Raw genomic sequence first — 14541 nt, forward strand, 5'->3', positions numbered from 1 at the left:
TGGATTTTATTAGTGTTTATTAGCAGTAGGAGAAAGAAGATGGACATGGCAGTATAATAGCAGTAAACCATTATTATTGTTGTTGTTGTTGTTTCAGTACCTTGGAGAGTACCTCACATCCCCAATCTCCAATTTCTGTCACGGGGGATAAAAAAAGAAAGACTTTCCGAGTTCTCCTTTGGTTAAATCTAGACTGTGTGTACTGTCACACGCACGAGATCTGAGGGTCGTTTGATAACCGCTGGCTTTTTAGGCTTCTTAAAGCGCGTGACGCAGCGCTGCGCACATGGAGTCGCGCTCCTGCACCGCATTTACATAAAGACCTCACGATTTCCTCGAGTATATAAATCGCTCTGTACATGACAGGAGACGGGGGAAAAGCCTAGACGAGAGAACTGAAGAGGGGTGAAATGAAGACGGAGAGCGTGGCGCAGAGTGTGCCTTTCAGCGGCAGAAAGCGGAGTCTCATCGAGGACGCGCGCAGAGACAGGGAGAGGGAGAGAGACAGGGAGAGGGAGAGAGACAGGGAGAGAGACAGGGAGAGCACAGCTGCGTCTCCGGGTCCATCGCGCACCGGCGACAACTTGGTTTTCGAAGAGAAAAGCGGTAAAGTGACTCTCCACCTGCTCTTTACGCAGAAGAACGACAAAAATGCTGGCTTCTTCAAGGCTGGGAAAGTTTTCGAGGTGAGTCACTGAGAGCGCGCGCTCTAAAATCATTTAATATGTCAATAAATACAAAAAAAATCAAAAAAATTTTATACAAAAAATAAATAAATAAATAAAATAGCATCTTAAAACCCCCATAAGGAGAATAAAACGCTCCTATCTGCACTAAACTGCACCTTTCACTATATCTGGGATGGTACTAGTGTGGTTTCTTTCTTTCTTTCTTTCCTTCTTCCTTTCTTTCCTCCTTTATTCATTTCTGGCTTTCCTCCTTTCTTTCTTTCTTCCTTTCTTTCTTTCCTCATTTATTTCTCTCTTTCCTTCTTTCTTTCTTCCTTTCTTTCTTCTTTCCTTCCTTCTTTCTTTCTTTCCTTCTTTCTTTCTTCTTTCCTTCCTCCTTTATTTATTCCTCTATTTCCTCCATTGTTTTTGTATGTTTAAAATGATCTAAGCTGCACAGTGGATCGTAATTCTTTTCTCGAGTAAAATTTGAATGAAATGTACACAACTTAAAATAATAATAATAATAATAATAATAATAATAATAATAATAATAATAATAATAATAATAATAAAATACTAAAGGTACAAACGGTGCACATTCAGGGTTCCATCCCAGCGACAAGGAAAGGTACATGTTAGTACCCTTTTACATTACAGTGTAGTGCGTTTAACATTTAGAAGCATAAGAAGAAAAAAAAAAATCTCGAAGGAATCCTTGGTCTAAGTGGAAGATATTTCAAATGTTTGTCTCCAGAAACCTTTTTGTTGAAAATAAATAAATACATAAAAAATCTTGAAACATGAATGATTTCTAAATGAACTGGCTGCATATTTGTCATTTGTTGAATAGATGAGACATGGGCTTATTATTATTATTATTATTATTATTATTATTATTATTATTATTATTATTATGTTTAACAAACCAGTGTATGACACTTCAAGTGTGGTCAGAGGTTCAAGACAAACATGTGTTTGTCACCAAAAATAATGTGCACAAAAACTGTTCTTGCGTGATTTATTTATGTTCACATTTGAGGCACGCGCTCTGGTTTTGAACGTGCAAGGAATAAATAAAGATTTTTTTGAAATGCTTGCTAATGAATGCTGCATTAATGATGGTTTATTGATCAATCAGCTACAACCACTTTATTATATTAGATTTATTCCCAAACAGCATTCACGCAGTAATCCGTGGGGTTTATTTTAGCATTCACTCAGCAATCTCAGCGCATGCTTTCTGTCAAATAAATGACCAGGGGTTTAGGATTCGTGCGAATTGTACCGTTGATTGATATTTCGGGCTACTCCGAATTCCTACAGCAGCTCATTAAAGCAGAATCAGATGAAATGATAATAATAATAATAATAATAATAATAATAATAATAATAATAATAATAATAGTAATAATAATAATAATAGTAATAATAATGATAATAATAGTAATAATAAAAAGAAGAACAACAACAACAAAAAAATAATAATAACAATAATAATAATAATAATAATAACTATGATTATTATTATTATTAGTAGTAGTAGTAGTAGTAGTAGTAGTAGTAGTAGTATAACAATAATAATAATAACAATAGTAGTAATAATAATAATAATAATAATAATAATAATAATAATAATGATTTATTTATTTATTGTCTAATTAAAGACCTTTGAGGCGAAGCTGCTCCACCTGGAGAGTCGTGCTGCTCGGAGGTGTAAGAAAATGTCCCCAGATGAGCTCGAGTTCTTCATGCAGTGTGAAGTTCACAGCTCTGACACCGACGCTTTCATTAACGCGCTCAGAAGAGTCGCAGATGAAGTGCGGCTTCTGCAGGACGACCGGGGTGCGTAAACTTTCACGCTGACATTTACACACTGTAGTCCAGGAAAAAAGATCAACGCCATCAGGAGAAAAAGCGTTAACCTGTACTTTTCCTTGTAGCTACCTTTGTATCTAAATTGGCTACAAAGGACATATGTTCTTGTATATAAATTATTTTTTCAGATTAAAAAAATGGATTCAATTAAAACATATCTTCGTAGACTGTAATTATATCAGAACTCGGCAGGAATTCGTTTATTTAACTATTTTGATTTATTTTGGTTTGGTCTATTTGACTAAGAAGGTTTTAAGCTCCGCCCACTCGACACAATGGCGTCATGTTGTATATCCTTGAAAAGCCTGTGTATATATATACGCTAGCATGTTCATAACTTTGTTGCAGATTTTTATTTGATGATTTCTGCATTATCTAGTCAGTAGAAAAAACATGTTAGATTCCCAGACATTCGTTTTCCAGCACAGAATTAAAACCTGACAGAAAAATGTGTGTGTGTCAGGAAAGAAAGCAGAGTATTAAATGGTAAGAGACACTTTTCAGATAAAAGACATTAATGAAGGTTTCGCTGCAGAAATAAAACAGTCGAGTGCGACAGTCGAAGTCTCCAGAAGAACCGTGTCTGGTTCTGTACGATACTCAATAAACCTTACAGCTCATTTCCTTATAAAACTGCACTCATTCTACCTGAGACGACTAATACGTTTCTTTTTTTTAAAGCAAAGGGTCGTCACACCAAATATCGCCTTTGTTTCATTTATTACTGTTTACTGCTCTTTACAGTATTTTTTTTTTTTTAAATGGAGAAACATTTCATTTCATTATTTGTGAAGGCATCTTTGCTCTACAGCATTTCCTTGCCTGTGCCTAAGACTTTTCGCAGCACTGTAGGCTATATGTCTCATTATGATAGGCTACTTGTCAATTTTCTCAAACCCACACTAACTGGAGTGAAAAGACATGAAATCACATCGTTTATTAAAAACCATTTTACTCCAAATCTGTATTTTTTCTACATTTCCTATCCCATTTTATACTGACAAAAAGACCACACACACACAAAAAAACCTAAGGAGAAAAGAAAAGACTTTACGAGAGTGCACGGTATTTTCTACATTAAACGATAGAGAAATGATATTTTTGTAAAAGTCCTTCTCTTGAGGATGTATTTCTAGTCATCTTTAATCAGATGAAAATATATTTGCATATGATATTCATTGGCATCATATGGTTGTTTTTTGTTAGTTTTTTTTTAAAATGACCCTATTCTCCTGTAATGTCTCACCTTAAAGGATAATTGGACCTTAAGGACCTGCTGATATACATTTAATCGCCTTTCAAAATTTTTTACACTTTAAAGGCGCTCTACACATACCTTCTCGGGTAAAAGATACAAAGATAGAAAAGACTGAGAGTGAGTCATATAGCAATAACAACATCATGCAGTAAGGAGATCAATTAAACAGCTCTTATTAGACTGAGTATAATGTTAGTATTAATAGGCCTATTATACAATTGAGTGCAAAAGTTTGTACTCTGGATGAGAAAAAGTCCAAGACGAAAGTAAAAATGATAGCTAAAATCAACATATACCCCAAATTAAAGTGGGAGTGTATGTATTTGTATGTGTTTGGCAGTATATGACAGTATATGAGTTATATTTACCCAGATGTTTACCCAAGATAATACAGGAACATCTGTACGGAATGTCTTGATCAAATGAAACGTCATCACCGTGTTCTTGTCCGAAGAGTGTACAAACCTCTGCGCTCAACTTGCGTGTGCTAAACTGTGTGCGTACTGTATGACCTGAAAATAACTATTATTTATTTGTGTGTTTATTTTGTGCCAAACCCCCCCCCCCCCCCCCGCCCCCTTCTAGTTCCATGGTTCCCACGGAAGATCAGTGATCTGGACAAATGCAATCATGTAATTACAAAGTACGACCCTGACCTGGACCAAGATCACCCCGTACGTAACTTTAATAATAAGTATAATAAATAAGGAATTAAACACTCCGTGTCATGCTGTTATAGAAAAATAATCGACGATGGAGTGGTGCGAGGAATGACGAGTTATCGTTACCGCTCCTAAGTAGATTCTTTTCTTCTAACAGCGTTCCCAGAAGTCTTGTATTCCTCTTACACCACAGCAACTTGAGAAAAAAAAAAATCATTTTAAATTTATTTTAAAAAATGACGTCGTACTTTTTATCCATTTAGAGTTGCATTTAATGTTGTGAAATGTCCACAAAGCAAGTTCCTGTTCTCACTTACGTTATAGGAGCTAATGCTGTGGTATGAACCGGAAAACAAAGTGCAAAACCAACGACCTTTAGTATTGACCTAATAAATCTTGCAGTATTTCACATTTCTGTTCGATCCAGGGGTTTAGCGATCCGGAATACAGAAAACGGAGAGCGTTTATCTCTGAACTGGCGTTCAACTTCAAACAGTAAGTAGGATCGTTAGTTATTATATTTAGAGGTATTACATTCACAGCAAAATCTCCAGTACTGAAAGAACATCTTTTAAATAAATCCATCTGAACTTACTGTAAATAAACCCTAGGAGAGTGAATGCAATGCTGTATGTGTGCACAGAACGTTGCAGCAAAGATGGAAGTAAAATTGTTTCAAATGTAAAGAAAGATATCCGTGTGTGTGTGTGTGTGTGTGTGTGTGTGTGTGTGTGTGTGTGTGTGTGTGTGTTATAAAATTTTTGTAATTGTTTGCAGGGGCGACCTGTTACCACATGTCGAATATACTCCGGAAGAGGTTGCCACCTGGTGGGTTTTGCATACCAAACTGAGTATCTTAACTGTCTTCTTCTTTTTGTCCTGACTATAATAATAATAATAATAATAATAATAATAATAATAATAATAACATATAGTACACTGTAAAACATGATAGCCCCATTAAGTTATGTGAACTTATTTCTTCTCTTTAACTCCAGTTGTCATGACAAGTTTTGGATATTGAACTCAAGTTCTCAAAAATGAAACTTAAAGTCATTCATTGTCTTGACTTGTAAAACATAACTTTTTTAGTTGAAACAAAGGTTATTTTTAAGTTGAGTTCACGCACATTTTTAAGGCAGCAGGTGAACTTTCATTTCCAAATGTATTATTTATTTAAATTATTTATTCAAATTTATTATTTAAATTTCATTTCCAAATTTATGATGATTATTTATTAATCATCTGAAATGTTTTACAGTGTAGTTGTAGTAGCAGTACTAGTAGTTGTTGTAGTAGTAATAGTATTAGTAGTAGTTGTCATTGTTGTTGTGGTAGTAGTTGTTGTTGTAGTTGTAGTAATAGTAGTAGTAGTAGTAGTAGTAGTTGTTGTAGTTGTAGTAGTAGTAGTAATAGTTGTTGTAGTTGTAGTAGCAGTAGTAGTAGTTGTTGTAGTAATAGTAGTAGTTGTTGGTGTAGTTGAAGTAATAGTAGTAGTAGTAGTAGTTGTTGTTGTAGTAGTAGTAGTAGATGTTGTAGTTGAAGTAATAGTAGTAGTAGTAGTTGTAGTAGTTGTAGTAGTTGTTGTTGGTGTAGTTGAAGTAATAGTAGTAGTAGTAGTAGTTGTTGTTGTAGTTGTAGTAGTAGTAGCAGTAGTTTTAGTAGTTGTTGTTGTAGTTGTAGTAGCAGTAGTAGTAGTTGTTGTAGTAGTAGTAGTTGAAGTAATAGTAGTAGTAGTTGTAGTAGTAGTAGTAGTAGTTGTTGTAGTAGTAGTAGTTGAAGTAATAGTAGTAGTAGTTGTAGTAGTAGTAGTAGTAGTAGTTGAAGTAATAGTAGTAGTAGTTGTAGTAGTAGTAGTAGTTGTTGTTGTAGTAGTAGTAGTTGTTGTTTTAGTAGTAGTAGTTGTTGTTGTAGTAGTAGTAGTTGTTGTTTTAGTAGTAGTAGTTGTTGTTGTAGTAGTAGTAGTTGTTGTTTTAGTAGTAGTAGTAGTAGTAGTTGTTGTTGTAGTAGTAGTAGTAGTAGCAGCAGCAGTAGTAGTAGTAGTTGTAGTAGTAGTAGTAGTAGTAGTTGAAGTAATAGTAGTAGTAGTTGTAGTAGTAGTAGTAGTTGTTGTTGTAGTAGTAGTAGTTGTTGTTTTAGTAGTAGTAGTTGTTGTTGTAGTAGTAGTAGTTGTTGTTTTAGTAGTAGTAGTAGTAGTTGTTGTTGTTGTAGTAGTAGTAGTAGTAGCAGCAGCAGTAGTAGTAGTAGTTGTAGTAGTAGTAGTAGTTGTTGTTGTAGTAGTAGTAGTTGTTGTTTTAGTAGTAGTAGTTGTTGTTGTAGTAGTAGTAGTTGTTGTTTTAGTAGTAGTAGTTGTTGTTGTAGTAGTAGTAGTTGTTGTTGTAGTAGTAGTAGTTGTTGTTTTAGTAGTAGTAGTTGTTGTTGTAGTAGTAGTAGTTGTTGTTTTAGTAGTAGTAGTTGTTGTTGTAGTAGTAGTAGTTGTTGTTTTAGTAGTAGTAGTTGTTGTTGTAGTAGTAGTAGTTGTTGTTTTAGTAGTAGTAGTAGTAGTTGTTGTTGTTGTAGTAGTAGTAGTAGTAGCAGCAGCAGTAGTAGTAGTAGTTGTAGTAGTAGTAGTAGTTGTTGTTGTAGTAGTAGTAGTTGTTGTTTTAGTAGTAGTAGTTGTTGTTGTAGTAGTAGTAGTTGTTGTTTTAGTAGTAGTAGTTGTTGTTGTAGTAGTAGTAGTTGTTGTTTTAGTAGTAGTAGTTGTTGTTGTAGTAGTAGTAGTTGTTGTTGTAGTAGTAGTAGTTGTTGTTTTAGTAGTAGTAGTTGTTGTTGTAGTAGTAGTAGTTGTTGTTTTAGTAGTAGTAGTTGTTGTTGTAGTAGTAGTAGTTGTTGTTTTAGTAGTAGTAGTAGTAGTTGTTGTTGTAGTAGTAGTAGTTGTTGTTTTAGTAGTAGTAGTAGTAGTTGTTGTTGTTGTAGTAGTAGTAGTAGTAGCAGCAGCAGTAGTAGTAGTAGTTGTAGTAGTATTTTTTTTTATTATTATTTTAGCATTTCAGTTCACTTGAACTATGTTTTTTTTTAATTACTTAGAAATACTTTTATCTTAAAATAAATAATAACCAGCCATGTTGATGCTCAGTGTGCACCCGCGCAGGATCCTGATCCTGACATGCTTTATATTTCATCAGGAGAGAAGTGTACAGGACTTTGACCTCCATCTATCCGACTCATGCGTGCAAACAGTTCCTGGATGGCCTGCAGCAGCTGGAGAGAGAATGCGGCTATGGAGAGCACAAAATCCCTCAGCTCAGAGACGTATCCAATTTCTTGAAAGGTAACCTCTTCCTGAACCTTCATACCCTATTTTTTTTTTAGTAGAAACTTTGTTACAGATTTTTATTTGATGATTTCTGCATAATCGAGTCAGAACGAAAACATGTTAGATTCCCAGACATTCGTTTTCCAGCACAGAATTAAAACCTTACAGAAAAATGTGTGTGTGTCAGGAAAGAAAGCAGAGTATTAAATGGTAAGAGACACTTTTCAGATAAAAGACATTAATGAAGGTTTCGCTGCAGAAATAAAACAGTCGAGTGCGACAGTCAAAGTCTCCAGAAGAACCGTGTCTGGTTCTGTAAGATACTCAATAAACCTTACAGCTCATTTCCGTATAAAACTGCACTCATTCTACCTGAGATTACTGTTTTTATTTGTATTTAGATTTATTTGTCACACCAAATATTGACGTTGCTTCATTTACTACCGTTTACTGCTCTACAGTAAAAGGCATCTTTGCTCTACAGCATTTCTCTGCATGTGCCTAAAACTATATACACCGTACTGTATATAGCGTAGTTCTAGTACCATCAGAAGTCACATAATTAGTTTAAAAGACTTGACCTGTGTGTGACTAAAGTTCAATTCAATTCAATTCAATTTTATTTGTATAGCGCTTTTTACAACAGACATTGTCTCAAAGCAGCTTTACAGAAATATCAACACGGTATACAGATATTAAAGGTGTGAATTTATCCCAACTGAGCAAGCCACTGAGTGGCGACGGTGGCAAGGAAAAACTCCCTAAGATGTTTTAAGAGGAAGAAACCTTGAGAGGAACCATCTTGGTAACAATAGATAGTGTGAACTCGATAGATAAAGACAATAGATAAAATGTCACTCGATCTGAATATAAATACATCTGTGAGTTTGTGAAAGAACAAGAAGCCAAGGTGCTAAAAAAAAAAAAAAAAGTTTGGTTGGAAAAACTCTCCCAGGCAATGAACATCGTGTGCAGTTACATTAAATCCATTATTACAAATGGAAAGAATAAGGTAGAACCATGTCTAGAGGAGGCCTTCCACCAAATATTAATGGCCAGGTATTCATGAATCACCTCATCAAACAGTATTAAGCAATGAGCACTAAGGAAATGAAAGACATCTACTGACATCTAGTGATGCATTAGGGAATTACATACAATGTATGCACACACACACATATATATATATATACTCTGTACACTCTTAACACAATGTAAATGAATACATTTTGGAATATAATTAGGAATTCTGCAAATGATATTTCATATATATCACTGGATACTGTAGATCTGTAGCCGCTGCTGCAATCAGACTGAATCGTAGAAATCCACTCATACCGAATACCGTGTAAACACACTCGGTACTGTGTGTCTTTACTCTTCTACACCTGTATAATGATTTATAATCTCATTACCCGGTGTCACCCAGAGGACGACAAGGTTCCCTTTCGAGTTTCTTCCTCATGCCGTCTCAGGGAGGTTTTCCTCGCTGCTTTGTGACTATGTCTATCATTCTGTAGAAATAAAAATTGATATCCCTTCCAGTAAAAAAAAGAAAAAAAAAAAGGTAGATTGTTCACTTTGACCGGAGCGATTGATGGTATTTATGATGTGTTTGCGTTTTCAGAAAAGACAGGCTTCCAGCTGCGCCCAGTCGTGGGTTTGCTGTCGGCGCGGGACTTCCTGGCGAGTCTGGCGTTCAGAGTGTTCCAGTGCACGCAGTACATTCGCCATTCCTCATCACCCATGCACTCTCCAGAGCCGTACGTCCCCACATACGCTCTACACTTGTTATTCAGTCCCACACTCGCAAACGAACACAAGCTGACCGGGTTTTATTTAATGAATTCAGGGACTGCTGTCACGAACTGCTCGGACACATCCCCATGCTCACGGACAAGGAGTTCGCTCAGTTTTCACAGGTATTCACTTTTAACTTTACAGATTTCTATTTCCATCGTTATTAAACAATATATATATATATACAGTTAAAACTTTTGTACAAGTCCATTAAGCATTATTTTTTTTGTTTTTGTTTTGCAGAGGTGGAAAAAGTAGAAAGAAACTGTACTTAAGTAGAAGTATGATTCTTATTAAAAGTCTCACTCAGTCAAATGTAGATACTTAAGTAAAAGTTAAAAAGTATCTAAATTTAAACATAACTATTTTCTACCTGAGCAAAAAGTAAAAGGTTTTTTCCCCGCCCTTTATATTATCAAATAAGAGGGGGAATGGTGGATTAGTGGTTATCATGTAAGTTTGCCTCGCACCTCTGGGTTCAATTCCCAATTTGCCCATTTGACTCGTGGTGTTTGAGATTTTTAAGATGCACTTTGAAGGTTCAAATGAAAATGTAAGGAGTCCAACGTACTCCAGTAAAAGTACTGCCTTTCAATAAAACTTGAATAAAGTACAAATCTTCCACACACACAAAAAAGGTACAGTAATAAAGAACTATTACTGAAGTCATTTCCACCCCTGCTGTTTTGTTCAAGTTGTAGTTTGCTAATTTATTTCAGAAGACGAACGTGTGGACTTCACTTGTTTCATTTTCTTCACAGGAGATTGGTCTCGCCTCTCTTGGAGCATCTGATGAGGATATCGAAAAGCTGTCTACTGTAAGGAGCTTTTTACTGAGAATTATGTATGAAAGAAGTATGAGTGCTAATCAAATGTGTAAATCTACTGACATCTAGTGGTTATGTTGGGAAATGACATGCAATTATTTTAATTTTTTTGAAACCTAAAAGTTTCATGATAGACTTTCAGCATTCCAAACCTTATTGAAATATATGACTTACTGCGTATGTTCTCGTTTTCTTCCACAGCTCTACTGGTTCACGGTCGAGTTTGGGCTCTGCAAGCAGAACGGGGAAGTAAAGGCGTACGGTGCCGGCCTCTTATCTTCCTATGGAGAACTTTTGGTGAGAAAAAAAAACTTCATACATAATCTAAAAGGAAGCAATTCAACATTCAACTGCTAAATATGTACACTAATAATAAAATGAGCTGTAATTTCATTAGCCTATAATCTGAACCAGGAGTAGAAAGGTGTGAGAATTTGTGTCTCGGTGAAAAGTGAAAGCGGCTGAGAGTCACTTACATTTACATTTTATATTTACGACTGTTGGCAGATGTGCTTCTCCAGAGAGACTTACATATATCTCATACAACTGAGCAGTTGAGGGTTAAGGGCCTTGCTCAAGGGCCCAACAGTGGTAGCTTAGCAGTGCTGGGATTTGAACTCATGACCATCAGTAGATCATCAAACAGGGTATACACTCAAGCGTTTGGTATTAAAATATCGTCTGCGTTTGTTTGAATCTATTCACATTTTTTATGAGATTGGGTTCTTAACTGAATTGATTGCATGAAAAACTCCTGAAATGAACAGACATATTGTCCTTATGTAAATACGGTTTGTAGTGGTATCTGCCTATACAAATAAAAGCATAGAGTTTATTGGCTGTAATAAATGTAGAATAAAAGAAAAAAAAGGCAAAAGGAGATCTGGAGCGAGTCCTTGAAAAGTTTAAGTAAAAATAAAATGCGTATACTGTTTTCGGAGGAACAAAAATCCTCGACGACAGACTCGTGCGATATTTATAATCACGCTGAACGATTCAATACGATCAAAATCGAGACGGTAGAGGACGGCGTAATAATATTATCAGCTGCGCAGTCGGGAACTGCTTGGTGGCAGCGCCAAGCGTGAAAAACTCAGCTGGATGCAGGATGAAATAACTATACGCCTGGTTCACGGTTACCGAGTCAAACATACTGTAACTAGAAAGAAAGAAAACAAGGACGCCCACAAGTCCAAGAGAGCGTAGGGCTTCCAGTCGGTGCCGGTTAATATCTAAGAGTTGAAAACACCAGCGCAAATCATTCCAGACTCATGCAGCTCATGTCTTGTTTTATTGAGAAGAAAAAGGATTTCTGAGAGATAGGGTACGCTAACTCGTAGTAGCGTACGCCGATGTTAAATTGCGGCGCTCCTGTGCGAAATGTGTAAAGCTCGTCAGGTCTGGTAATAAAATAGATCATCAGAATAAACATCACAGGGTATGATGGAAATGTAGAATATTGTGCATTAGTACTAATGAACTAAATCGTATGAAGTGTCAGTTCTACCCAGGTAATAAATCTGGGTATAGAAATCATATGAAACAGGCTACATTAGTGAAGTATTTATGATGCGAGTTAATGGTGGATCAAATCAAATATTTACGTTTAAAAAAAAAACAAAAAAAAAACCATTTCTTGCTGTTAACTCCAGAGCACTTCAGAGTTAACGTAATAAGATTCTATAGGCTATGCGTTATGGCATGAACGCATCGTGTTTGTATTATTCATACAGCAGATGCTTTTAGGAATAGATTAGAATTTGTGAGACCAGTTTTTAAATACACGGCTCTCTCTGTGTTCCTCTAGTATGCTCTCTCTAACGAACCCGAGTACAAGACGTTCGTCCCTGCCGAGACGGCGGTCCAGCCGTACCAGGATCAGACGTACCAGCCCGTGTACTTTGTCTCCCAGAGCTTTGATGATGCTACCAACAGGATAAGGTGAAGCCTTATACCTTATATCGCGCTTATATATATATATATATATAGGGGTTGGGTTAGGGGCAGGACAGACAAATAGCTTTTAAACAGAAGAGAAACGTAACAGCGGAACTAATGAGAGTACTTAAATACACACAAATGTGTCTGCAGGTTGTTGCTTAAGACTTGTTATGGAGTATTAACAGGTTTTTAATGCTTTTCCTGCTCTTTAATACTAAGGCTGTAAATAATGGCGTCATAACGGTATTCCTTTCTTCAGACCACGTTTAAAACGTTGAGTAGCAAACAGAACAAATAATAAAACGCCGAGTAACGTCTACGAACATAACCGTGTAATCAGAAGATTTCTAACAAACGATAAAAGGTGTCGTTAAAAGAATGACAACAGTTTAAAGCTTAATAGTTTTACGGGTTATGAAATAGCGAACATAGCTTAAAATGTAGCAATGTTTAATAACAAATAATACGATGAAAGAAAATGTTTAGTGGGAGATTTGAAATATCAGTTTTTAAAATGTTTAGTAGATAAATATCACGGTAATCAAAATGCTGAATGAAAAAACATTTACAATGCTTTTACAATAGTGATTTTTTTTTTTTTAAAAAACAAAACAAAAACAGATGTAACAATAATAAAAAGTTAAATAGTAAATTTCATAAAACATTTAAAAGCTTGAATAAGTTTAAAAATGTTAAAATTGAAAATCCGTGTTCAATAACAAATGATTCAATGAACAAGAACTAATAAAAAGGTTTGAAATATTTGATCAATTCTTCAAATTGTTACACACACTTTAAAACGGTTTAATAATATCCGACGCTAAGATGTTTAATAATGAAATGAATGACTTCCCGAAATGATCGATAATAATAAACTGTGTAAGAACGGTTTTAAAATGTTAACGTGACTGCTGATAGAAAATATAAGCGCTAATGATCTTCGGTCTCCAGGCAGTACTCCTCCACCATCCAGAAGCCGTTCTCCATCAGATACGACCCGTACACCTGCTCCACGGAGATCCTGGACCAACCCGCTAAGATCCAGAACGTTCTGGGCCAAATGAGAGACGAGCTGAAGATTCTGCACAGTGCGTTAGAGAGACTGGGCCAAAGATGAGCCTGAAAGCCTGGTTTCGTCTTTAATCGCGAATTATTCAACACCCACGTGGAGAAAATGAGATATACACACAGTGTAAATATATCTCACGCTCATCCTGCATGCTGTTCTTCAGTAGACTCTCTGTGTGTGTGTGTGTGTGTGTGTGTGTGTGTTCAACAGATATACGTGCCCTTAATAAAGCTTTATTTTTGACTATCATTCTGTAATTGTGTCGAGTTTTACATTTATATTTACCAAGAGACATACTCATCCAGAGACCCAGAAGTGCGATCTTCACCGGACAACATCCGCACGCTAGTACAAACGGTATATTTTGAACTAAACAGTACATAAAAATCATTTCGAACTATTTAGAACCCTCCAAAAACTTTTAAACACATCCCAGGCAACAAGCTCATTTGTAATATAAGGTTACTTCGCTCCATTTCGCTCTCAAATGACGAACGGGGTTTAGTTTCAGCATTGAATTAGCAAAGACACAAAACGTGGTTAATGAGCATTCATGCTAACGGCACGAGGACGTTAAGGACATTCTAATGATTTACTTGGAACGTTTTTTCCCCCCACCCAATAATAAGCTGTAATTCAAGCTATCATTCAGGTCAAAGTGCTATACTTTCAAAGTGACCTTATCAGCTGATCATAGAAAAATATAAACAAAATGGCAGCTCAGGCTACACGGACACCGTAGCGATAACGACAACCCCGCTGAGTCCTAGCTAGGATCAGCTAATGAGCCAGTATAATTATTATTATTATTATTAATAATAATAATTTAAAATAAACAGACCTTTGATGTCACTAGGTGCTTTTCTAAAAAGCCACTCTCTGTAGGAAGTATATTTCTGAAACGTGGATGTTATTTGTGTTCCACTGATATTCCATCGATCAAATACTCTCATTCATATCTATCGATGATGAAGTAAAAGTAAAGTTAAAAGACGTTTTAAGACCAAACAATCGATGTATACTGTGTGCAAGTAGGAATCGACAGTTCTAGTCCTTTTTTTTGTTGCTAATTTATGAGTCTGAAATTCCTTTAATATATACTTCAAACAAGAAGGATGCTATTAAAGAACAACCACTTCCAGC

General features: G+C 35.8%; 1 protein-coding gene across 1 annotated transcript; it reads left to right on the forward strand.

Moving 5' to 3' along the window:
- Positions 1 to 52: 52 nt before the first annotated feature.
- On the forward strand, positions 53 to 14138 carry th2 (tyrosine hydroxylase 2). Its single transcript, XM_053650185.1, has 12 exons — positions 53 to 686; positions 2336 to 2513; positions 4390 to 4478; positions 4894 to 4961; positions 5244 to 5294; positions 7631 to 7776; positions 9389 to 9524; positions 9614 to 9683; positions 10323 to 10379; positions 10590 to 10685; positions 12196 to 12329; positions 13281 to 14138. The coding sequence occupies exons 1-12, from the start codon at positions 411 to 413 to the stop codon at positions 13444 to 13446; spliced, it is 1467 nt and encodes a 488-aa protein (XP_053506160.1). The 5' UTR covers positions 53 to 410; the 3' UTR covers positions 13447 to 14138.
- The last annotated feature ends 403 nt before the right edge of the window (positions 14139 to 14541 follow it).

This window comes from Ictalurus furcatus, chromosome 19, assembly GCF_023375685.1.
Source record: "Ictalurus furcatus strain D&B chromosome 19, Billie_1.0, whole genome shotgun sequence".
Taxonomy (NCBI): domain Eukaryota; kingdom Metazoa; phylum Chordata; class Actinopteri; order Siluriformes; family Ictaluridae; genus Ictalurus; species Ictalurus furcatus.

Coding starts and splice junctions, on each gene's coding strand:
- th2 (XM_053650185.1), top strand. CDS start 411: ATGAAGACGGAGAGCGTGGCGCAGAGTGTGCCTTTCAGCGGCAGAAAG. Junction 10,380..10,589: donor ATATCGAAAAGCTGTCTACT/GTAAGGAGCTTT, acceptor TTTCTTCCACAG/CTCTACTGGTTCACGGTCGA. Junction 12,330..13,280: donor GATGCTACCAACAGGATAAG/GTGAAGCCTTAT, acceptor TTCGGTCTCCAG/GCAGTACTCCTCCACCATCC.